A 25,544-nucleotide genomic window follows, 5' to 3' on the forward strand; every position below is an offset into this window, starting at 1 on the left:
TAAATGTTTCTCACGTATTCCTTGATTTTCATTTCTTAGCTATTCTATGAGATAGGTACTAACATGAGCTCCACAGTATAGATTAGAAAAAAAAGCTAAAGAGGTTAAGTAACTGCCTAAAGTCACGCAGCTAGTAAGTGGCAAAACCAGGATTTCAGCTGCTCCCCTACCACAGGTATCACGCCTAGACTAGACCCCAGGCCTCTCCAGTCCTCGTGCTAATCATGCTTCTTGTTTGGCATAACCAGCGGGCCAGCTTCTCCCTGCTTTGTTAGGAAAGAGGGTGACTCTTTATGACGTGATCACTAACAAGGCCTGTGGGCTCTGCAGGTTCCTGCTTCAGTCTCTGGAAGATTTGGACACGAGTTTAAGGAAACTGAACTCCCGCCTGTTTGTAGTCCGGGGACAGCCAGCTGAAGTGTTCCCGAGGCTATTCAAGGTAAGTGTGCAGAGTCTGAGAGAAGACAGTGAGAGTTTGCTCCCCAGCATTTCCCCTCAGACTGAATGAGATGATTCTCTGACCAAAGAAGTAGAAACAAGTCAGGGCTAGACTGACGGCTGCTGCTGGAGAAGTTGGGAGCAAGCGCAGCCTGTCAGCTTGCCAACAGAATGGAAACTGTGTTAAGGAAAAAATTCTGCAAAACCAGTGTCTTGTTGGAAAGTTCCCAGCTCAGTCCAGACCTGGGATATGGCAAATTATTCCACCCCGAATGCCACTGGTTTCCTTAGATGTTTCCTTGGCTCAAGCAAGCAGGATTTATTAGGGCTCTTCCTATGCCAGGAGTTTGAGGGTGAGGTTTCCTGTTCAGCAAAGGGTGTTTCCTGTCTCTCTTTGCTTATTGGGAAAAAAGTCAGCCTTTCAGAGGGAGCTTCCCTGCTTTCCCTGGGGTAAAGGATTGATTAAATCTTCATGTCAGTACCACATAGACCTGTTCACTCTATCAGGTAGCAGCCCACTTTTCCCCCCACCCCTTTATAAAGTACGTTTTAAGGCCCAAGCAGAGGCAGACGTACTCAGGGACAGAGGCTCTAGGACAGTCTCTTCTCAGCAGCACGCACGATTGTTTGCATGCCCCTCTCCCTCCACCCAGCTTCCTTCCCTCCTCTTTCTGGGGGAAAGACAGGAGGAAAGGTCTCGCATCAAGGCAAGCAGCTTAGTGAACACTTCATCATCCACTTCACCTCTCTGAACCCCCCACACGTACGCACACGTACAAAGCACACAGTGCTGGTAATAGCCAGGATTCACTGAGGGCTGACTCTGAATCAGGCTCTGTTCTAAGCAAGTGGCTTACATACATTAATTCACGTACTTCTCACAGCAGCCCTACGAGGTAGGTGCTGCTGTCGCTGCTCTGCAGATGAGGAAACAATGACTTGCCCATGGTCATAAAGCTCGGAAGTGGTCTAGGATTCAGTCAGTCAGTCAGTGCGTATTCACTGAGTTTCTGCTATGTCCTAGGCCCCATACTAGGTACTAGGGTAATTATGAATGAGACAGCATGGTTTCAGCTCTGAGAGTTCACACACAAATGGGGGAAACAGGCAAGTAATGGGCAACTTCATCGCCATGTGCTGTGATGGGAAAAGGGCCAGGTGCAGGAAAGTCCTACTGAAGGAAAAGGTCAAGGAAGGCTTCTTGGAGAAGGCGTCATCCACTAGCATTTTGATTATTATTCGCAGGGTTATGCGTGTTTACCAGTGTAATCTATATGAACCTCTAAGCCTGGTACGTGGCTCATAGTAAGGGCTCCATAAACATTTAGCGCTATTGTCCTTAGACGAGGGAAAAGCAGCTCTGCTCAGGGCCCACGGCTCCAAGCAGGGCTGAGTCAGGCCTAGACCAGCCTGCCAATGACCAGGACATTTGCCCCACGGGGTTCAGAGTTTTAAGGGACCATGACCAGAGACTTTGGTTGGAATGTGGTTCTCTTCTGGCTAGTTGCATGCTCTAGAGCTATCTGTGGGTTATCTACACAACCTTTCTCTGGGCCAGCTTTCTTCTAACATTGCTCGGAAATCTAGAAATTTCTGTTAGAAATGACTAATGACTTGGAAAAGAATTCCCTTCTTTTTAAACATGAGACCCGTCTGGTTAGATTTCTCTGACCTCTGGACTAAGGATTGCTCCTCCTTCCCCAGCTCTCTGAGAGCTGGAGCCGATTAGCTCTGTTTGCTACTGGCCTCAGGAGTGTTGCTGTGGAAACCATTAGGACACTTCTTATAGCACAAGCCTGCCAGGAAAACTAGGCCAGAAGTTTACAGGGCCGTGAGGAGTTCTGGGAAAGGCTCGCCGAGCAGGAGGGAGGTGGCGATCCTGTCCCTCACTGTCTCCACCAGTGAATCAGCGCCTCTTGCAGGGACTCGGGGCTTCCTGAGAGCATTGTATTTATAGCCTCCTGATGCATTCTCCTATCTCAAGGTCACAGCAAGTACACAGGGCTCTCTCCACCTCTCTCCTGACTCCACAGAGAGACCACTACACTTGGGCTCCCATGTTACCTTGCTGTTGGCCTCACCTCAAAGGCCTGCCCTCCTCAAACCTTGTGAACCTCAGGTTGTTTGCTTTCCGGTTCAAATCATTGTCCCTAGTTTGTTCTGTAGCCCATTCTGACTGATTTCTAGACTTGCTTTGTTCCTTCTCAGGAAGGAGCTGAGTGCCTAAACAGTGTTTAGCGTAACAGATTCTCTCCCCACAGGAATGGGGGGTGACCCGCTTGACCTTTGAATATGACTCTGAGCCTTTTGGGAAAGAACGGGATGCCGCCATCATGAAGATGGCCAAGGAGGCTGGTGTGGAGGTGGTGACCGAGAACTCTCATACTCTCTATGACCTGGACAGGTAAGAGGTGGGTCCCAAGGGTCAGGTGGCAAATTCTGGGAGTTGGTGATATGGGCCCCTGCTGAGCAGAACTTGGGGAGGTTTAGCTATAAAGCCACCCACCTGGCACATGAGATGTGTATGGTATCTTCTAGAAGCTAGAGGAGAATGGACCAGAGTTGGGGCCTGTACGTGTAGAACAGGTCACAGAGTGCTTTACCCGATTTGGGTGCAAAGAGGCTCATTAGGCCCAAAGGATGGAAGCTGTGAGGATCCCCACTCACGATCTTCATAGGTCTGCTCCTGATATGCTCGTCCCACCCGCTCCTCAGACTCCCACTTCTGTCCTGCTCCTCAAAGGCCGCCCTCTGATCTCATTAGACCCTAAAGGTTACCCCCTCAGCAGAGCTCTGTTCTCAGGGGCTCAGTTTCTGTATCTCATAGAGTTCCCTGGGCTCCTCTGGCTCTCTGGTTTCCCAGGCCATGCATTTAGATGTCGTTCAGGAGGCTCCAGAGATCCCTGCAAGGAGCCGATAACGACAGAGTGGCCTCTCTCCTTGGGGACAGGCCTCTGCTTTCAGAGAGTCTAGGAGGAAACCCTGTCCTCCCCTTCCCTGGCAGAGCTGTCACCCTCCTGCTGCTGCTGCTGCTGCTGCTGCTGCTGCTGCCAAGCCAGCAGCCACCACTTCTCCCTGCCCCCCTCTCCCCAGGCTGCCAGGAGCCGGGTCACACAGCTCTGCACGTGAGCTGAGCTCTCCAGGGGAGATGCTGGGTGTGGAGCTCCTCCTCCTGCCTCGTGCCAGAGGAGGGGGGAGGTGCTGCAGGGGCAGGAGCCAACCTTACATCAACTCTAATGAGAGAGACAGACAACTGAGAAATGAACTCACCCAGCCAGCCGGTCTTACGGTCGTGCGTAAGCTGCTGTGTGACCAACAGGAGCCCCGGGAATCGGGCTTCAAACCGTCCCAGTTCTTCCTTATATAAACAGTCTCAATTCTTCTCTTACTGTCCTATATCTTCTTACCTGAGTGCAGCTATGTTTCCCTTGCTCTTGAAACAATATTTTGGAAACTGCAAAGTGCCATTTAAGTATTAGTTGTTGCTATTAATAACCCCAGGCCCAGTCTCTGATTTAGGGAGGAGAGACTGTTCTCCCCCTCTCTGTTCTAGGAAATAGGGACCAAAAGGGAATGATTTTCCCACAAAGGAACACGTTTGCAGCCCTCATCAAAGAACTTCCTCAAGGGACAGAGAGAAAGGTCCATGGGGATTCCCATGGCTTGGAGAGTCAGGCCGAGTACCAAGAAGACTGGTGGGAGTTTTTCACAATGAGAGGGATCTGGTCAGTCTCTGTCTTTAGGCAGCTCCGTGTCAACACCAGGGAACCTGGAATTGAGGCCCCTCTTTGGCCCTGCCTTGCTCTGTTACCTGAGGCACCTGCTCTAGCCCTCTAGGCTTCATTTTCCCTCTCGGAAAAAAGGAGATGTAGCCTCCCTTCCCCCCCTTTCCACTTAGGGGAGGGACCTGTGTATGGATGAGGAAAGGTACCCTCCAAGCTTTCAGAGTCTGGCTGTTTTCTGTGTGAGCAGGGACCCAAACCAAAGGGCGTTGTGAGTGACGTTAGGTGTGCTTTGGAATTCCCAGGATCATCGAGCTAAATGGGCAGAAGCCGCCTCTTACCTACAAGCGCTTTCAGGCCATCATCAGCCGCATGGAGTTGCCCAAGAAGCCCCTGGGCTCCGTGACCAGCCAGCAGATGGAGAGCTGCAGGGCCGAGATCCAAGAGAACCACGACGAAACCTATGGTGTGCCGTCCCTAGAGGAGCTGGGTGCGTACTTCCGGCCCCAAGCCTCTTATGCTGGCACCGCCTTTTTTGTAAAATAGCTCACTGGCTTTTTCTTCTTGGCCAGAGTAATGCTTGTTGTAACAGACAGTTTAGAAAATACAGAGAAATGAAAATGGAAATAGCAATCACTATTACCCACCACCCAAAGATAATCATTGTGAATTTTGGAGTATGTCCTTCTGGTCTTTTTTCTGTCCATACTCATGTATGTAATTTTGTGTTTCTAGTTCATGCCTCTATTTTTGTACTTTTCCTTCTCAGGTGATATAGGCACAGTCTGGTGCTGGCATCAATGGGTTTCTCAATACCAAGATGATTAGTATTGTTTCTGTTGAAAGGGCGGAGTTCTGTCAGCTTCCCCTTCCTCCCTCCACCCCCCATTTTTTGATCTGAACAAAGTTAGCCTTTCTCACCTGAAAGTCACAATTATTGCCGGCTAAACTGAAAGAGAGAGCAGCAGTCCAGGATTGTTCTATCTGCCTGCAAGGAGGGGGGGGGAAGTAAAGGGAAAGGAGAAAAGTCACAGTCGGAAGAGAACCAGAATAATCTAGAAAACACTGGAAGTTAAGGATTATCTCAGACCCAGTAGCGCCAAGATCACCACGGTCCAGTTCTCATGAAGCTCCAAGTGTCAGGACTTGCCGAGCTAGCGCTGGAAAGGCCTGACCTTCAAACCCGGACGTGCTCCTTCTCTTGTAGGCTTCCCCACGGAAGGACTTGGCCCAGCTGTTTGGCAAGGAGGAGAGACAGAAGCTCTGGCCCGCCTGGATAAGCACTTGGAACGGAAGGTATGGAGCCCCTTTCTGAGACAAAGAAGCTCAGATGTTGGCACCCATGCAATGGGGGGTATAAGGTCAGGTTCGTGTCCCTTGGTGCCTCTTAGCTCAGAGTGGTTGAAAAATGAAAAATCTTCCTGATGGCCGTAACAAGAACAGCAATAATAGCAGCCACCGCTTAGTGCGTGCTTAGCACATACTGGTCACTGGGCTGAGCTTATCTGGGTTAAGTGCCTGCTTGCATTAGTTCCTTCAGTCTTTTCAACAGCCCTACAAAGTAGGTATTAAGCTCTCCATTTTGTAGATTAGGAAATCAAGGTTTAGAGCTGTCACTGAACTTGCCTAAGGTCACATAGTTAGTACTAGAGTGAGATCTTGTTGTACGTGATTCTCAAAGGAATGCTATATATTGCTTTTCTTTCATCTGTGGGCATGTTGCCCCTACTAAAAGGTTATCTGATCGGTAAAGTCCATAAGATTAATTGTTCTGTGTTTTTGTGTCCCCCTACCTTTTGCTGAGTCCCCTCCAAGGCATTGATTTCCATTTGCTTGGAGGCAAAGAACAAATGGCCCACTTCCCAAGGGAAAAGAAAGCGGCAGAGACCCCAGAGGCACTCCTCAACTATGGCCTTGGCCCCCTCCACCCTGGGACTAGAGGAGCACAGAAGGTTCTCCTGACTGAGAATAGTCAGCTCCCAGTTTCCTATCCCCTGCAGCTAGTTTATAGACTTGGTCCCGAAAATCACAACTCTTTGTATTCCTGCTCAGATGGTGAGGCATTTGGCCAGGTGATGGGCAGGTGCTAACAAAGGGACAGTGGGAAGGCAGGCCTGCTGGGAGGAATGCTTCCCGGCCCTGGGGGAGCCGTGGGCCCAGCCTCCCTGAGGCCCAGCAGCCCTGATGTCCCCATCTGGCTGTTGCCATCAGCCAGAGCAGACAGCAAGATCTGCTGACTTAAAAGGATGAGAACTGATGCCCAAGGGCTTTGGGGAACCAGCTGTCTCTGTTCCCGTCAGGAGTTTTACCCAGAGAATCTTGGGATCAGTTTGGAGACAAAGGCAGAGCCCAGGAGGCAGAAGGGTGGAGAGGACAAATGGGACGGCAGGAGTAGGGTAAGACTTAAGAATGCAAAGACTAATTTAGGGCCTGTGGATTATTATCACCTCAGAAACATCTTGTAGAGGAACGCCCCTTAGATCATCAAGTTTGCGCTCCTTTTCCACATAGGCCTGAAGGGTCTCTTCTGTCCTGGGGCCTGTGGTCAGGGCCTTTCAGACTCTGGTGGCCAGAGGAAATACCGAGTCCTACACATCTGGGAGAACAAAAGGTACCTGATGGACAGGAGTTCAACCAGATTTCAGGAGGTTTATGTTAACTTCGTCAGTTGTCCAAACCTGAAGTGAGCATCTACTTGTGTCAGGGTGGTCTGGTCACTAGAAAGACTGCACAACAAGACAGGCGTGGAGTCTGTCTCCATAGTCTATTGGAGATAACAGTCATGAAACAAAGAGTTACAATGTGTTAAGGGTTAGGAAAGGAGTGGTTCAGAGGATTATGGGAGCAACAAATAAAAGCGTTAGATGAATCAGTTCTGGTTTACAACTTGGCTTTTGAAAAAAGGAATGTTTTAGCTCACACAAGCAAGAGTCCAAAGAGCAGCCTTCAGATACAGCTGGATGTAGGTTTCCAAATACTGCTGCCAGGAATACGTTCTCTATCGCTCAGCTCTGCTTTCTTCTGTACTATTTCACTCCTAGGCAGGCTTTCCTTCAGTAGTGGCAAAGGTGGTCAGCAGCAGCTTATTTTCAATCTGTTTAGCAGCACCAGAGGAAGGAAGTGGTGTGCCTCTTTTCCAAAAGCTCCAGAAAATGTCCCGAGGAGTGTTTTCATTGGCCTGGCTTGGGGCATGTGACTTCCTGATTCAGTCACTAAGGCTCGGGAAGGGGAGCTTTCCCTGGCACACTTGCATCAGGAGCTCAGTCCCAGAGTCAGGAGGTGGGCTCAGCTCCACTTTATCCATTGGACTGAGATTAGGGAAGGCTGAGTCACCACGAGAAAATTAGGTGCTGTTACCAAAAAGGGAAAGCAAACTGCATGATGTTTACCACTGGGCTACCCAGTAGTAGATGAGGACAAGCTATAATCGTATCCCTAGGGGTGGCCGGTTAGCTCAGTTGGTTAGAGAGTGGTGCTGATAACACCAAGGTTGCCAGTTCGATGGTTCGATCCCCGCATGGGCCACTGTGAGCTGTGCCCTCCCTAAAAAAAATAAAATTAAAAAAAAAAAATAGTATCCCTGTTATTAAATGAAAAAGGAATGACGGAATTAGAATATTTTGCAACCCCCACTGATGACACATTATGCATTAATGACTGCTAACCCCATAAAGAGAGAAAACCAGGCATTATGTTGCCCCTGTAGTCTTACCAAAGAGATAAACCTGAGTCCAGCCCAGTCTGGTTCCAGCCTCCAACTTGCAGGTAATACCCAGGACAGTGGGACATGTCGAGCTGCACCGTGAGGGTGCAATCAGCAAAATCCACACTGTGGGAACCAGTGCAAGTCGTATGGCCTGGGTTCTTCTGCAGAAAAACTGAAAGGAAAAGAAAAAAATAACAGGAAATGTGTAGAATAAAGTAAATAACATCAAAGTTTCTCAACTGGCCAAGGCTAAATTGTGATGCCAGGGGATGCGCATTTGGATGGGAAAAAAACAACCCTTAAAAATGCAAGGAATAACTGTGATAAAGCCCTCCCCTCCAAATAGGCTTTGCAAAAATAGAAAAATGTAAACATTTTTAAATGCAAAGTGATTATTATAGAAGTTGGGTGAGGGGACCGTGACGGGGCTAAGCATTTAGATGGGCCTCAGGGGTGGCCAGCAAGGCTCCGATCCTTGGTGGTGGTCGTGCAGGTGTTTGCCTTAGAATAATAATAATTCCTTAAGCCACACATCTGTGTGGTTTCTGCAGCTGTGTTTCACTTCAAACAAATAGCTTTTCAAAGTGAGGTCGGCAAGGATGGATGCAGCAGGCAAATATACCTCGTGTCGGTTAGAGGCACATACCCTAATACCTGGGGGCTCTCCTGCTGCGAAAGTGGCCTTTAGGTTGAGACTCGAAAGAAGAGCCCAACTTAACCAAGAGGCGGTGAGTGGAAAGGAAGATCGCGTTCCAGGCCAAGGGAGCTGCGTGGGCAAAGGCTAGTGCAAGCGTGGTGCTTAGAAGAGGGATGAGAGACAAAGCTGAAAGATGGGCCCACGCACACTGTGGGGTGCTCGGAGGCTGTGCCTAAGATTTGGGACTCTATCCTAAGAACAACAGGAAGTGCACATGCTGTCCTAAGGGACAGGCATTTTATTCTGTTTATCTCTTTTTTAGTTTTAAAATATTAAACTTTTTATTTGGAAATTTAAAATATACCCAAAAGTAGAGAATAGAATAATGAACCCCCTTATACTCGTCACCAGTTTCAATAATTTTTTCTAGTTTTATTGAGATATATTGTAATTGACATATAGCATTTATTAGTTTAAGGTACACAACATAATGATTTAATATGTATATACAGTTTACCCTTGAACAATGTGGGGGTATGGAGTCCTGACCCCCGTGCAATTGAAAATCTGCATATAATTTTTGACTCTCAAAAAGCTTAAGTTGGGATAGGCATTTTAAATAATCATTCTGCTCCCAGTGTGGAGACTAGATGGGAGGGGGACAGGACGAGATGTTGGGAGGTCAGTTAGGAGGCTGTCACAGTTGGCCAGTCTAGATAAGATCTTAGCCTGAACCAGGCTGGTAGCAATAGAGGATGGAAAGAAAGGGACAGATTTGAAAACTATTTGGACAGTAGAATTGACAGGATTTGGAGAGGGGGAAATCAAAGGCTTTGGCTTGGGCTGCTGGGTGGATGACAGTGCATTTTCTGAGACAGGGAATGCCAATGGAAGAGTGGTTTAAAGAAAAGAGCCTGTTACACGTGGTGCCTGAAAGGCAGTCAGGGAGAGAACTCCGACAGGAAGCTGGATGGAGTGATGGGGACCCCAGGTGAGCTGTCTGGGCGAGGGCACAGACGTGGACGGTGCGCATCTGCAGAGACTGCCGTAGGAGCCACGGGACTGGAGGAGCTCGCCCAGGGACACAGTTGAGTAGAGGACCTAGGACAGAGCCCTGGGATGCGTGCACTTAGGGGTCAGGATGGGTGTTGGAGCTGGTGAAACACCAGAGCAGCCAGCCAGGTGGGAGGCAGCCAGGAGCATGTGGGGTCCGGAGGCTAATGGCATGGAGGGCACGGGCAGCGGAGTGATCGGCAGGGTGAGGTGCTGCTCACAGGTCCTGAGACACAAGGACAGAAAACGCCTGCAGGACTCAGTGGCACGGAAGTCAGACAGTGGTGGGAGCCAGCTTGTTGGCAGCGATGAAGGTGGAAGCCAGAGTAGGGTGGGCTAGAAAGTGGAGGTGGGGTGGGGAAATGGGCAGGCTGGCCGTGAAGGGAAGGAAGAGGACCCAAGGGTAGAGGCCCACAGGGTTACGGGAGGTCCTTTATTTTAGTTTAGTCTGCAAAGAAACGAGATCGTTTTCCCAGTGTCCTTGGAGTAGAAACTGGAGAGAGAGAGACATTGAATGTGCAAAAGAAGGAAGAGGTGAGGCCTCTAGAGCCAGGTGGAGGCCTTGGCCTTGGGCAGGGTCACAGGAGGGGTAGGGGTAGGGATGGGTGCAGGTGTCTTTGTAGATTTGATGGCTTCTGTCTCCTTATCATTAGGAAGGAAGGTCATCTGCGAAGGGTGGTGGGGAAGCGTGGACTAGGAGGTCTAAGGAGAGTGTAAAGTCTGTGAACTGGTCATCATGAAGGGACAGAGTGTTCGGAGTTGAGAAGAGAGCACTTACTAGATGTAGTGGACACAGACTGGAATCTGGAGTCACAAGCTAAGTTCCCCCAGCTGTGTCTCTTATCGTCTCTGTAACCCCAGAAGGGTCACATAATCCTTTGAGTGTCATTTTGTCATTTTTGAAAGGAGATAATGATAAATGGTGCCTCAGGATTGTTAAGATCAAATGAGAGGACAAAGGTAGCAGTGAGTTGTGCGGTAAAGCACCATGCCAGCGGCAAGTGATGGGAAAAACAAGACCGATGATACTATATGACAACTGACCCCAGAAATGAATGCCTTTGTGGGTCGCCAGGAATGTATTGGACTGAGTCCCTCCTTTCGCAGCCACCGTGAACAATGGCGAGAAGTCCCTGGGTAGCCACGAGGCAGCAGCTGCCTCGGGGGCTCTGTGATGAGAGCGGGGACTGAGATAGGGATATTTATTTTCTGTAAAGTAGAAGCCTTTTTCCTTTTCTCCTGTATCATCACAGATCATTTGGTGCTTACAGAATTCTTTCATGTCATTTTGTTTAATCCCCCGGGAGGTGGGAAATTTTGTTCTCATTTAATAGGTAAGTAGCCGAGGGACTAAATAACTTGTTCCCCATCAAACCACAAGTTCAATAGCAGAGTCAGGACAAGAACATGGGCCTCATTATTCGGTCTAATGGTGGGTCCCCCGAAAATCCTGCCGGCATGAAGGAGTGAAATGAGCAGCGTTCGGGGCCTGGCTTCTTAGCTTTCTGTTCTGCGACCTTAGGCAAATTCCTTAACCACCTAGTAGTGCCTCAGTTGTTTTCTCTGTGATATCCAGGCCTCTCCTTTCTTCGCCTTCTCCTTCTCTTTCACTGCAGGCCTGGGTTGCCAACTATGAGAGACCCCGAATGAACGCCAACTCCCTGCTGGCCAGCCCCACGGGCCTCAGCCCCTACCTGCGCTTCGGGTGCCTCTCCTGCCGCCTCTTCTACTACCGCCTGTGGGACCTGTATAAAAAAGTAAGGCCGCGGTGATGGCAGCACGCCGAGTGGACCTGGGCCTTCTGGGCCACTGAGTCACCCTGAAAGGGGCCTTCCCTCTGGCCCTGGGGGTGGGCACTGGGTGTGCGTCCTGGAGGTACTTACGTGTGTGTACAGTCAGAGAAGGTGGGGAAGAGGCCACGTCCAAGAGCTGGCAGAGCTGAGCAGCCCAAACTGCTGATCTGCATAAAATCCGGGGTATCAAGTAGAGCAGGGCGGGCAGAAAAGCTGACCTCAGGCTGTGCCCTAGAGGTGACAGATCTGCGGGCAGCAGGTGGGGGCAGGGAGGGCGAGGCTGGAGCCGGTCCTCAGCTGAAGAGCACAGCAGCCCTCTCTGGGGCAGTGTCCACAGCATTGGAACGGGGAGTCCAGGAGTGGCTGTGGCCCATGTCTGATGAGGCGATGACCGAGGGCTGCATGGAGGGTCGTGCCATGTAGAGCCGTGCCATACGGACCACGGGCAGATATCCCTGTGGTAATGCCCCACCCCCAGACGGAGAGAGGGCAACACACCACCTCTTCCTTGTGTGCATTGTTTCACATTTCCCTGTCCTTGCCAATTAGGATTCTGTGGCATGGGGAGGCTGTGCCAGTTTGGTGGGTAATTTTGTGATTTTAGGAAAATCAGTATTTGCCTGGAGGTCTGATCTCTTAATTTTGTCATGGCCCCAGATCCAGGCTGTTGTGTATAACTTATGTAACCAGAATCTAAAGTGAGCATTTTTTATACGTAGTGATGGGGAAGATCCCTGTGACATTCTAGAAAGTGGAGCCAAACAAGGACCCTTGAGGATAAGGATCGTGACCCAGCGTTTGCTCCCCAGTGCAGAGTTCGGTCCCCAGCGCAGAGTTCAGCAGTGACGTCCCTTTCCACTGCCCACCTCTCTACAGGCGCCCTCATTGCTCAGAGCAGGCCACAGCCAGGGCCTGGGGCTTCAGTCTGCAGGTGCACTGTGTCCCTCCTAGGGGTGCTCCCTTCACATGTCTGGGGGGTTTGGAGCCACCACGTTCATGGCAGGCCCACAGCTCCACAGTCCTATATGGGAGGGGCCTGAGTGACATGGTCCTGGGAGCTGGGTGAGTATTTATACCCACATGTTCCTCCCACCCCCAGGTGAAGCGGAACAGCACACCTCCCCTCTCCTTGTTTGGGCAACTCCTGTGGCGAGAGTTTTTCTACACGGCAGCCACCAACAACCCCAGGTTTGACCGCATGGAGGGGAACCCCATCTGCATCCAGATCCCCTGGGACCGCAACCCTGAGGCCCTGGCCAAGTGGGCCGAGGGCAAGACAGGCTTCCCTTGGATTGACGCCATCATGACCCAACTGAGGCAGGAGGGCTGGATCCACCATCTAGCCAGGCACGCTGTGGCCTGCTTCCTCACCCGCGGGGACCTCTGGGTCAGCTGGGAGAGCGGGGTCCGGGTGAGTGCTCTCTCAGAGGGACGCTGGCCTGTACCCTCTTGTCAGGCCTGGCCACAGGCAGCGCCCTGTAGGCTGGGGCATGGGGTGGGATCCCTGGGTCCAGGAGATCCCCTCCAAATCCTCCTTGCGGGCTCAGAGGGCATAGGTGTGGATTTCCAGCAGATGGGCTTTGGCTCTTTTCTGCACGGGGCACGTGGTGACTTGGGGAGAACCATGGCAGTAGGTCCCAAGTCGGCTGATTGTCTCACCCTCCCCATCTAGGTGTTTGATGAGCTGCTCCTGGATGCAGATTTCAGCGTGAATGCAGGCAGCTGGATGTGGCTGTCCTGCAGTGCTTTCTTCCAGCAATTCTTCCATTGCTACTGCCCTGTGGGCTTCGGCCGCCGCACAGACCCCAGTGGCGACTACATCAGGTGAGTGTGCCGACCAGGCGCTGCTTCTGGCCACGGTGACCTCCTCCTAGGATGGGATACCCTTAGCCCTTGAAAGGAGGGTCCCAGTGTGCTGATGGGTTATCTGGCATGTATGTTTCAGGAGATACCTGCCCAAATTGAAAGGGTTCCCCTCTCGATACATCTATGAGCCCTGGAATGCCCCAGAATCAATTCAGAAGGCAGCCAAGTGCATCATTGGTGTGGACTACCCACGGCCCATCGTCAACCACGCCGAGACCAGCCGGCTCAACATTGAGCGAATGAAGCAGATTTACCAGCAGCTCTCGCGATACCGGGGACTCTGTAAGAAGCCACTACTCCCCTGCCATCCCCAGCTCTCTGAAAGGAAGGGCAGCACCTGGGGCCCAGGGGGCATCGACGGGGACTTCCAGATATTTGCAAAGGGAGACTGAGTGCTAACTTCTAGGCTGTTACATGGACGTGACCTCCCATGACACAGGACATGCAGGCTGGGCTGGATCAGGCCTCTCTGAGTGGGTGTGGCCAGTGGGAAGAGACGGAGCCTCAGTGTCATGGCCCAGCACCCCCCCACACCCCAAACTTTGTTTTCACCTGCCCTGCAGCTCACTGCAGTCCTGGGACAGTAAATTCTGATCACTCCCCTGCCTTTCTCCTAGGTCTGCTGGCGTCTGTCCCCTCCTGTGTGGAAGACCTCAGCAACCCAGTGGCAGAGCCCAGCTCACAGCAGGCTGGGAGCGTGAGCAGTGCAGGTGAGTAGCAGCTAGCCCGCCATGGCCTGTGCCTGTCCCAAGGGCACTGCGGAACTACCACCACTTTCGTCACTGAAGGCTGAGAACAAAGCCCCAGTGGAGCTTATATTCCACCTGGAGAAAGATAGTAAAGGGACCGTGAAGATCGTTTCAGATAACAATGCTTTTGGGAAAACAAAATCGAGTGAGTTGATAAGAGAGGCGCTGGGGAAAGGAGGTTACTTTGGATGATTTTAGATTGGCGTAGTCAGGGGATGCCTCTCTGAGAAGGGACCCAAGTAGTGAGCAGAGCCGGCCTTTCCAAGAACTGTGGGAAGAGCTTTCCCAGCAAAGGGAAAAGCAAGAGCAGCCCCAGAGACAGGAACGAGCTTAGCCCATTCAGGAAACGAAGGAAAGGAGGCCAGTGTGTCTGCCATGTCCTGAGTCAGGGGCTAGAATAAGAGAGAGATGAGGACGAGCGAGCAGGAGCAGCAGCACGTAGGCGCAGTGTGCGCGAGGATTCAGACGCTGTCATCTGAGGGCACTGAGAAGGCACTGGCGGGCGGTCACAGGGCCGAGGCAGGATCTGATTCATGTTTTACCAAGCTCGCTCTGCCAGCTGTGTGGGGGGGCCAGTGTGGGCAAGAGTGAGGACAGGGAGGTTAGAAAGGAGCTGAGTGCAGTTGTCAGGCAGGCAATGGCAGCGCAGCCTGGTGGTGGCCGGAAAGGGGAGAAGTAGACAGACTTGCCGCATCCTTAACCTCCTCCCCGTGGGCTCTGGGATCAATCAGGTGAGACCGGCACGCACTGCAGCGGGGTTTCTAGTTTGCCCGGGAGGCTGGCTTTGCAGTGGGGGTGCTGCTCGCTCCGACTTCAGGAGGCCCAGCCAGGGTTGCAGAGGGGAATGCCTGACCTTCAGAGCTTGGACAGCAGACAGGCCAGGTCATCTCTGGCTGGGAGCCCATGGGATTTGGCGCCCAAAAGCTGGCCCTGCTGCCAGCAAGCCTGGTCGTGCTCTCCTTGGACATTTCCAGGCAAGGTCACTGCTGAAAGGAAGGTGAAGGGACAGGTCTGAGGAGCTGCATGCAGGCATTGCGTTGATGAGAGGCTCCCTGCCCCCTGAAGAGCAGCCACTGCACAGCTGTGGGTCACGCTGGCTCTGCACAGTCTGTGTGACACTTAAACCTGCTTCTTTACAGGCCCAAGACCACTACCCGGTGGCGCAGCATCCCCCAAACGCAAACTGGAAGCAGCTGAGGAGCCACCTGGTGAAGAACTCAGCAAACGGGCCAGGGTGGCAGAGTTGTCCACCCCACAGCTGCCGAGCAGGGATGTGTGAGAGTGAGTGACAGCAGCTTAGATTCAGCTTCGGGGGGAAGGTAGGAGAGAGGTGGGGACAGGTTTGCAAAACTACTGCCCTTCCAGCTGGAGGTTAAAGCCCAGCAAACTCGATTAAAACCTCGTGGGGACTGCATGATGTTTTAGGATTTCATCTCAAAAATTCTACCATTCTGACTTCTATACCTTCTAAAATTTGAAAGGAAATTTAAAAGTAAATTAAAAATAAAAGAAAGAAAGCCCTTTCTTTCTTTGCCAATTAAGGGGGAAAAATGGCGGGGAGGGGGTGCTCTTCCTACTTATCAAAGAGAGTCAACCCCGACAAAAAGAAAGCAGAGACCCGCATGTGAGGCTGTGGGAGAAAGGGCCCTGTGGCAGGGTCTGAGGATGCCGGAGGCCCCTCTGCCATTGCCCAGACAGGCTGTGTTCTGAAGGCAAGCCAGCGGAGGGCAGCACTTACCTTCAGAATAGAGGCTCACTCGGCCCAGCCCCACCTAAGGACCAGTAGACCCCCACTCCCCATCATGTATCTGTGCTTCTTACAACCACGCCTCCATTCTCAACTTCCTTGTGGCTTTGGCTCTGTACCTCCCTGTCAGCGCTCATCTTTCTTAGAAGCCCCCAGAATGTTGTTTAAAAACAAGGAACTGGCTCCTCCTTCCCTAGAGCAGGAAGGGCCTTTTATGCGTTTCTTGGAGAAATATAAATTACTGCGTCTCTGAGGCATCATCTCAGGCTGATCCTTATGTGCCATGTCTGTGTCAGGAGATTGGAGGGTGATTTTCTCCATGGAGCCGATTGTTTCTTTTTCCAAACCCCTCCACTTCAGGGCCCGGCCGGCCGTCTGGTTTGAGCGTCTAGACTGGAGTGAAGGTGAGACAGACTTTGATGCTTGTGTCCTTTACCCTGCTCGGCTCTTTGTCATAGACACTGCTGACGGACAGATTGGTGCTATCTCGTTCTAGGAGCACAGGCAACCTTAGATACCGCTCTCCTGGGTATCTGTGAGCTCTGTGACACTAAGCAAAGTTCATTCTGTCTTGCAAATCTGGAACTTGCCAGGCTGATACTCTGACTTTCAGGTGAGAAGACCAGAGAACAGAGAGGTTAAATGTCTGCGTCAAGGTTTCTCAGCTAATGGCAGCCAATTCAGCATGAAATTGTTGCCGACAGGTGTGTGAAGAAGGGGAGCATAAGACATATAAAATGTGATATGATGCCTATCCACAAGGATTTAATAGTCTGTTTAGAAAAAGAAGACAAGTAACCTGATTCCTAGACAGATGATATAGACTCTACAAACTTATCACACAGCCGCTGTGGGTGGGCTGCAGTGATCAGGGGATGCAACGCAGGAGTTTACACTAGGGGGCCTGAAGATGAATTGGACATAGGCAGCAAGGAGGGCGTTTCAGCAAGGAGTGTAATGATTATGTGACATACAAGCTACCTAACTATGAGACTCAGCGGCCTCACCTATAAATTAGGTTGTTGTTGCAGAGCTTAAATGAGTAACTGTAAGTGTCAGTTAGGAATATGTGGGACTATTAGGAGTAGAAAACCTGACTACTGTGTTTGAAACAAATAGGGATTCATTTTCTTATCCAACAAGAGGCCCCAGAGCTGGGTGTCTCTGGTTTGCGTTTGCTGGCTTAACACTGTCGCTGGTTTCCCTGAGATGCTCCGGCTTCGTAGTCTCAAGGTGGATGCCATAGCTTCAGCCATCAATTCCTCATTCAAAGCAAGAAAGAGAAGGAGTAGCAGAGACAGCTACACTCGTTCATTCGATAAACATGTATCAAGGGGTCACAATTTGCCAGACACGGTTGTCAGCATTGGGATATGGTTGTGAACAAGACACAAAATCTCTTTCCTCTTGGGTGCATCTTAATGGGAGGGGACAGGCAATAAACAAATATATAACATGTCCAGAGGCCATAAGTGGTATGAAATAAAAATAAAGTTGGGTTAGAATGTAGAAAGTAAAGGTTGGGGCACAGTGGAGGTTGCAATTTTATATTATAGGGGATGTCAGGGGGGTACCTTTCTTCCTTTTTATCAAGAAAATAAACGCTTTCCCAGAATACCTCTCCCCCAGCTTTTCACATTGGTCTCAGGAGCCAGAACTGAGTCATAAAGCCACACCCGAGGTGGGAAATAGGGACGCCGTTGTCAGGATTGGTTTACACCATTGGTTTTCCAACTTGAGTGAGCAGTAGAATCCCCTAGAGAATTTGTTAAGCCACAGATTGCTGTGCCCCACCCACAGAGTTTCTATTCTGTAGGTCTGGGGTGGGACCTGAGAATTTGCATTTCTGACAGGTTCCCAGCAGTTGATAATGCTGCTGTTCTGGGACTGTGCTTTGAGAATCACTGACTTAGACCAACCACGACCCATTGTGTGGACCAGGCCCGTGACCCACGGAACAAAACCGAGATTCTAGGCAGTGTGGATACTGAGAGGCAGCTACCAGTGTCTTCTTAGTATAAAAGACACTTGGCCTCCTAGGTTCATAAGTACCCAGTAAGTGGTAGCTGTTGTTATTATGGATACTGTTATTATTTTAGAAGAGCAGAAGGTTACAGTTGGGTCTGATCATGGAGGGTCTTCAATGTCAGGCAGATGAGTCCTTGGTATATATACTCTCTGGGAGCTAAGGAGCATTTTGGAGCAGGAGAGTGCAATGATCAGACTGGCATTTTTGGAAGATTAACCAGGCACTGGGCTGGGACCCGCAGAGGGAATGGTGGGGGAAGCAGCCAGCTGAGCAGCTGTAGCAGTGGTTCCCAGGGGACATTACAGGGGTGCAGAGGTCAGCGCTATCTCTTGCCTTGTAGTCCAGGAGATTCTCCATCAGCCTGTGGGGACCTTAAGGAATGAATCGCAAGGTTTACTCGGCCCTTAATCCTGGCTAATTGGTTGGAAGTGGGGACCAGGAAGTCAGAAAACAAGACAGACTGGGGAAAAAACACCTGTGTTCTTTGGATACCTTGAGAGCAAAGAGTGCACCTGTGCTTCACTGTATGCGGGTGGTAGCACCTGGGCTAACGATTTTCAGCATCCTCATCTGTAAAACAGTGATAATAGCATTTTGTCACCTGCCCTACCCATCCAGCATACACATTAGGGAAAGAAAATGAAAAACTGTATGTGAAAAGCCTTTGAATAAGTAAAAAGCACCACACAGATGAAATCACATTGCCATCTTGCACACAGGCTTCTCAGGGTTTCTTTGTGTTAGTGTTTCTTCAGTCAGAGCCAGCATACTGGGCTAAGTGGACCACAGAGCCGTGGCCACGTGACCGAAGCTGATACAGTATCACACTGAGAGGCAGGGGGCTTGTGTCTTTCTCCCCTCCTGTCTGTCCGTTTTAGTTGTGTGACTTGGGGCAGGATACATAACTTTCTGAGGTGCTTTAGCTGTAAGGTGTGAATAATCACTCCTTACCAGCCCGAAGGCTCCACCCTGGACCTTTTGAGGCCCCGTTTAGCTGTGAGCTCTCTAGTTTTGTGACTGTTATTTCTAACGCCTCAGGCCTGTGGCAGTTCACTGGGCAGACAGTGATTTGTAGTTTAAAGTGATCTTGTGGGAACATATGCCCTCATATCAGGACGCTCCATGCTTACCTCAGCCTCACACCAGGGTCTGTTCTGCATTTGGTTTCATTGTACAATGTTCACCAAACTGAAAAATAAGCCGGCTCCCAAATAGCTATCCTTTCAGCCGCTATCCCAGGGTCCCTAGAGCTGCTGACTACTCAGGATTCCATTAGCCTCAATTGTGTACAGATTTTTCTTATTGGTCCAATTATTTTACTATCGGGGGAACAGCTCACGTGATCCATTTGCCCTTCTGCTGGTACAGAGTGATCTGGTGAGAGAAGCCCCACTGAGTACAAAAGGTTCATGGCCGAGGATCACCTCTTCCCCTCCCCCACCCACAGTTCACCAAAGCTTGGATAGCCCTAGGGCTTCACTGAGGAAAACCTGACTCCTGGAATCTCTTAGTAGCCTTTTTGGTACTTCTTTAGTTGTAGAGCCCTCTTTACATGAAATAATATATGTGAAAGGCACTAGGCAATCTGTAAAATGGTACACAGTAGAAGCGGAGGCGGTATGGTTTTCTAAAAAGAGCCCAGCTTTACTCTCAAGTTGATAAGTGTCCTGCCGCTCACTGCCAGGGAGCCTTCGCCCAAGTCGCCTCCCCTCTCTGGTTCTCAGTGCCTGACCTGGAAATGAGAAGTTGGGACTCAGTGTCCCCTTGCACTTTCCCTGGCATTTACTCAGTAGCTGTTGACTGAGGTCCCCTCCCCTTTGCTGTATGATTTGTATGGTGCAGGGAAGGTGCGGGTGGGCTTGACATGAGGAATGAGACTGAGCTTAAGAGCTAGCGTTGTGCCCCATCACGGCCCAACTGCACCTCTGTACTTCCCTGCTCCTAGCTTGGGAGCTGGTAGCAAATTCTCTGCCCGTCTCAAGTTCTTGGGCGCAGTGCCTCGCCCAGTGTGGTGGGGAGAGGGTACCAGCTGAGACTTGGTTACAGGCTGCAAACAGTTTCCTCCAGGCCTCGAGCTAGCACGGTACCCTTTGCTGACACAAGCTCATGCGTGCACGTTGTCCACACACCTCACAGGCCTGGATGGGGGAAGGGCAGACTTACAGATTTGGGTTTCTTAGCATCCAACGGACAGGAAGAGGTGTGAGGGCACAGGTACCCAGGGGCCATGCTAACTAACGTTACACACAGACAGAGGCAGTCATTCGTTTATTTTGTGTTCCAGCTGCTTCTGTGTTTCTTATGTTAATGACAGCTTGAGAGAGTCAGACAATCCAGAGATTGACTTTTCATTGCATGTTTCATGAGTAGATTTTTCCTTTTTGCTCCTCCCCTGGCTGTTCTTCCCTTTCCTTTCATGCTGCTGTCATCATTTTCCTGCAAGGCCTTGTTTGATTGCCCCAGCCCCCTTTTTCTGCAGACTTGTACCCTCACGCGAGAACCCAGGGGCCGCCTAGTGGGCTGCTGATTAAGCACCTTGAGTAAGTCGTTGAACGGCGTGGGACTAGCTTTGTAGTCAGTGAAAGCTGCTTATTCCAAAACTTGGTTTACTGTGCTTGTGTTTTTGAACCCTTCGTAGAGAGACTTGGGTCACTGCGCTTTTCTGAGGCCAGGACACTGCCACCTGCCTTCATGAGCCGGCCCCATAGCTAAATCATGCGCAGTCTACTGAGGTCTGAATTGTTATCATAGCCACTTGAGTGCTGCTCTCCGCCTTGTCTTCTAAGCTGCGACACTGGTTCTTCACCCTTTTGGGTTACCCATGTTTTGGAGAGTCTGGAGAAGAGTGGAGGCTCTGCCCAGAAAATTGCACCTATTCAGTCAGAGAAAAATGTGCACAGAACGTCAGGGTCTTCACGGACTGCCCCTTAAGCCTCTCCCTGGGCCCCTAAAGGAACCCCAGAGTAAGAGCCCTCGACCTATGAATCTTCAAGCACTCTGTCTGCCCCCATGCCTGAGGGCGGAGAAAACACGAGCCGTAGAGTATGGGGAGGAGCCTGTCATGGTGGCGGGTTCAGAAGAATAGCCATCTCTGGCTTCATAGCAGAGGCTAGAGCCCTGTGTATGAAATACATGTCACAGTCAGCGTGTTTCAATAAACACATATACACCGTAGTAACATGTTTATTTATAGTGAAAATATACAGCTAGGTTATTATTATACAAGCTTAAACGGAAAAATTTTTGAAAGTAATACACGTTTTAAAGAATGAGGCACTCAGTACTGACCTGTACAGGTGCCCTCTCCTACATTTGCTCTTTATTTCACCCAGCTTCTAGATAAATTATCTGATGGTAGAATTGTCTTCAGATCTAACATTTGTCTTAAAAGCGTTGCGTGTGTCAGAAGACTGACTTTAAATTCCGGACTCCAGTGCCTTTAACCCTTGACAGCATTTCCCCTTTTCTGTTAGCAGCTGACCTTCCATTTATGTTGCTCAATATTAGTCTTCCTGCCACAGTGTTGAATTTCTTCTTTTTATATCCTCTTAAAAGTCTTAATGAGCAATACTACAGCACAGAGCTTACATAGTGGTAAATATACATGTTTGGGCATCAGACAGACCTGGTTTCCCGTCTTGGCTCTGCCACTTCTGAATGCTGCAGTCTTAGGCAACTTCTTTATCCCCCTCTGGCTTCAGTTTTCTCATCTATAAAAACTGAGGCTGTATCATCAGGATTAATGAGGTCGCAAAATTATTCATTTGCTCAGGTTGCCATCACAGAGTACCACAGACTGGGCAACTTACACACCAGAAATGTATTCTCTCATAGTTCAGGCGGCTGGAAGTCTGAGATCCAGGTGACAGCAGGGTCCATTTCTCTCCTTGGCTTGTACATGGCCGCCTTCTCCCTGTGTCTTCACATGGCCTTCCCTCTGTGCGTATCTGTGTCCTAATCTCCTCTTCTTATAAAGATACTAGTCATACGGGATCAGGACCCACCCTAATCACCTCACTTTATCTGATTGACCTTTGTTAAGACCCTATCTCCAAAACCAGTCACATTCTGAGGCATTGGGGCTTAAGACCTCAACATACGAATTTGGGAGTTGGGGGGGTACACAATTCAGCCATAACAGAAGTGTGTAGTGCCAGACCCGTAGTAGGCTCAGTAAGTCTTCTTATTTTTCTGCTGCACCAACGTTTAAGCTATACAAACTTTTAATGGAACGCTGAGTGTCTCTGTACACTCTCGGACGCACTAGACCTATTTAAACAGGCAGCCCAGCATTACGATGGGCTTACCCTGGCCTCTGTTATCAGGCAGGAGGCCATTTCTTCTCTCTGCCCCAGATTCAGGATGTTATAAATCTTTACAGTGAGTCATCCTGTGTCTCCTCTCTCCTCCCCTCAATCTCCCAGCGCAGTGCCAGGGTTCTTTTATCTATATGTGGAAATTTCTAAATTCAGTCATTGCCTTCATCTTCAAAATTACTGGTCCCGGCTGGCTTCCCTTCCAGCCATTTTTTCCCTGGCTCTCTATCTCTGGCAGCAGCCGCTCTGCCTTGATTCCAAAGCTGCCCTTGTCATATCTGAGCAAGTGTCCCCCAGGGCCTCCTATGAGCCTCTCACGATCTCCGCCTCCTCTGCTGCCCTCAGCCCTGGAGCAGGAGGGTCCGCAGGGGAGAGCTTGTTCTGCGTCAGCACCTCAGAGGGCAGTGTGCAGTCACCCGGTGGCATCCCAGCAACCACCTTGTCCCCAGGCACTGTGGCACATGCAGTTCACTCAGGGCTCCTCCCAGTTCCCAGTCTGAGCATCCCCAGGGAAGCTCGGGTCCCTGGGCAACTGAGCAGCCTCCTGAATGCTCCTTTGTGCACTCGTTTTTCTCTTTCAGCTGCAGCACTTCGGCTCCGTGAGTGAAGCCCGGATGTCCAAGCAGCCACCCCGGCAGCAGAGTCCAACCTGCAGAAAAGCTGATCACCGACGGAGATGGAGCGAACGTGTGCGCGCGTGTGTGCAGAGGAAGGAGTGCTGTGCCTATTTGGGTGTGCATGCATCTATTTACACTCTTGTGATTCTGAATGCTGCCTAGGCCGGAGAAGGCCTGTAGCAGCTTCACTTCAGCGTTCAGACACCAGGCTAGAGGTTATGGCCTGACTTTCAGCCACAGCCTGTTCCTGCAAGCCAGCTACCTTTTCTGAATGGAAGAGTGGTAGGGCCCTCGCTGGGATTCTGGCATCTGCCCCTCCCCCAGCCCTCCCTGCCTCCCTCTTATCAGACGGAGGAGCAGGAGGGCAGCATTTCTGGCTCCAGAGGATTCTAAAGGCAGCCAGAGCCCTTCTGAGTTCCTCCTGACCCTGGAGGCTGAGCAGGCTGGAGTGGACGGATGCTATCCAGACACAGTCACCTGGCCTGGCTTCTTTCCTATTTAAAAATTCCCTGCCATTGGGTCATCCAGACCCTTCCTTAGGCGTCTGGATCAGAACATGAGGCTGTGGACAGACCTGAAAACTTTCCACCATCGTACGTACACCAGTACCTGTATACACGGTACGGTAGAAGATACCCTAGGAAATACAGCCACCTTTTCGGGCTTAAAACCTAAGGTTGGGAATAAAATCCCAATTCCTACTGTTCATTCTGCAGAATCTGAGAGCCAGCCTCAGAGCTGACTGTGGCAACCCAGTGCCTCCACCAGCAGGAGGCCAGGTTCCTGGCTCTTCTGGCTATTCTCCAGGGCACCACAGTGCTGCCATTGAGGCCAGCTGACAGCCAGCCAGGGAGGCCATTCTAGTCTGTTCTGCAGGCGTCCAGAGCCTGCCCAGGACTGCTCAGCGTCCAAGCTGCCATGTCAGCTCTGCCAGTAGCTAGGCACCGAGGACCCAAGCAGGTGGACTCGTGAGGACTGCCAGGGCCAGTTGGGAAAGGTCCAAGTAAAGAACCCCTCAGCACACCACCCCTTCCAGAAGTAGCAGGTGGGAGGTTTGACCCGGAGAAGTCAAGGCCTTACATTCCAGGAGTGGCCTGTGCCTCCCACCTCAACCCTCCCACTGTCAAAGGCCCGTGTTGAGAAAGACATAATGAAAAGCACTGTGTGGTCAGCTGCAGCCAGTCTTCCGCTGTGGCCTGCACTTGAGCCACAAAGTGTGTGTGTGTGTGTGTGTGTGTGAGCTACATGCGCGCGTAGCTGAGAGGCTACTTCCTCACATGGAACATTAAGCTGGCCTCGGGGCCTTCTCCTCTACCTCCCTGTGGCCTTTCCTAGTCTTCTAGCTGTTAACTCCCTTGGCCCTAGCCCTGTCCCCCATTGTCCCCTGTCCTCAGACCGGAACCCTGGGGTCAGGCCCCTGTCTCCATCAGCTGTCCAGCACATTGACAGGCTTCTTCCTGAGAGGTCCTCAGGTGTTCTCAGCCAGAGAGCTGCCTTTAGAATTTAACCGCTGTATGTTTTTCACCCTCACTAGAAATGTCCCGTAATTATGTGGGGGGAGCAGGGCACAGGTGATGGTGTGTATTCGAAGCATTGGGTTGGGGACTTCCCTGTTCCCTTAGCCCCAGCCAGGAGAAAGAGAATTGGGGACTATTGCCAGAAGGGGAGTAGAGCAAGCCTGGAAGGGCTGGTCTGAGAAACTGAGAAGGCCAGAGGGCTCCGGCCAGAGGGCTCCGGCCAGCGTCAGTGTTCGTTAGCAGCTCCTTCAGACCAGGATGAGTCCCCTACCCTGCTTATTGAGTGATGATTCTCTTCCCTAAGGTAAAAGCTGGCCAGACCACCTACCCCTGCTTCACCCTCCCTGGCATGCTGGCCCATTCCCAGTGGAATGGAGCGGTCCACTCCTGGAGTTAGGGGTGGGGTGAGGAGAGGGTGTATCCAGTAGCCTAGAGCTCCACAATGGCTTTGTGCCTCCCTTCCCCTGGCCCAGGTGTCCGGGGGCTGCCATAGAGCATTGCCCCAAATCCTGATCCAAGGGCCAACATGGGTAAGAGATGGTCACAGGCAAAATGCACTTTATACAGAGATTTTCTATTGCTGGGAAGGTGTGTTTCTCCCACAGTTTGTGAATATTCACTTGTTTCATAAATGTCTGATCCTAGATGAGCAAAGCTGTGCTGTCGTCAATCTTGTGGGAGGTCTGGGGAGTGGGCATCAATAAGGATGAGCCTGAAGGAAGCCTTAGGCCGGACCGTCTTGCCTCTGCTGGAACCAGGAGCCTCTTGCCCCTCCTGGAGGTCACGGGGGTGAAGGGGAGGAGAGATGGAGGAAGGCGGAGGCTCCTAGGTGAGCATCCGGAGCTCCCCATCTTTGTCAGAGTTGGAGGTCAATCAGCTGGAATGGTATAGCACATTCCAGGCCCAGGAGGAGGGTTGTGAGTGCTATTCGGCAAAGACCCAGCCTTTGGCCCACTTAGATCCCCAGGCTGGGGTCAGTCGGGCAGGGCCTTCTCCGGGCCTTCAATCCATCCTTTACCTCAACTCAGCCACTTAAGCTGCAGCTGTGGTGCGGAAGGGGTGCAAGCCTTCTGGCTCTGGCTAGGTGGTCCAGATGGGACCACAGCCAAGCCCAGGGCCTGGATGCTGACTTTGTCTCATGCCATCTGGCCAGAGAGTGACCCTTCTCTGCGCACAGTGCATGGGCTTTCCTGTGAAGGTGTCCAGCCTTGGTCCACTGGAAGTTAGAGCATTGCTAGCCCGTACCCCAACTTCCTGTGGGAGGGGGGTCAGGCAAGGCCCAAGAATATCACACTCTGCCCTGCATAGAGTGAGAAAGAGGAAAAGAGAGGAACTTGACCCTGGAACTCGTCTC

At 51.0% G+C, this 25,544-nt stretch overlaps 1 protein-coding gene across 1 annotated transcript in view; it reads left to right on the plus strand.

The window, feature by feature from the left end:
- CRY2 (cryptochrome circadian regulator 2) overlaps positions 1-24,844 on the plus strand; it is a 32,407-nt gene extending 7,563 nt beyond the window's left edge. Inside the window, exons 2-12 of the mRNA XM_019746397.2 lie at positions 331-439; positions 2,700-2,842; positions 4,466-4,650; positions 5,368-5,456; positions 11,173-11,313; positions 12,449-12,760; positions 13,022-13,173; positions 13,295-13,497; positions 13,833-13,925; positions 15,104-15,245; positions 22,638-24,844. Coding sequence (XP_019601956.1) covers positions 331-439; positions 2,700-2,842; positions 4,466-4,650; positions 5,368-5,456; positions 11,173-11,313; positions 12,449-12,760; positions 13,022-13,173; positions 13,295-13,497; positions 13,833-13,925; positions 15,104-15,243 — 1,567 coding nt within the window. The 3' untranslated portion in view covers positions 15,244-15,245; positions 22,638-24,844. The remainder of the gene's footprint in view (positions 1-330; positions 440-2,699; positions 2,843-4,465; positions 4,651-5,367; positions 5,457-11,172; positions 11,314-12,448; positions 12,761-13,021; positions 13,174-13,294; positions 13,498-13,832; positions 13,926-15,103; positions 15,246-22,637) is intronic.
- The last annotated feature ends 700 nt before the right edge of the window (positions 24,845-25,544 follow it).

This window comes from Rhinolophus sinicus, linkage group LG06 (assembly GCF_036562045.2).
Source record: "Rhinolophus sinicus isolate RSC01 linkage group LG06, ASM3656204v1, whole genome shotgun sequence".
In the NCBI taxonomy this organism is placed as follows: Eukaryota; Metazoa; Chordata; class Mammalia; order Chiroptera; family Rhinolophidae; genus Rhinolophus; species Rhinolophus sinicus.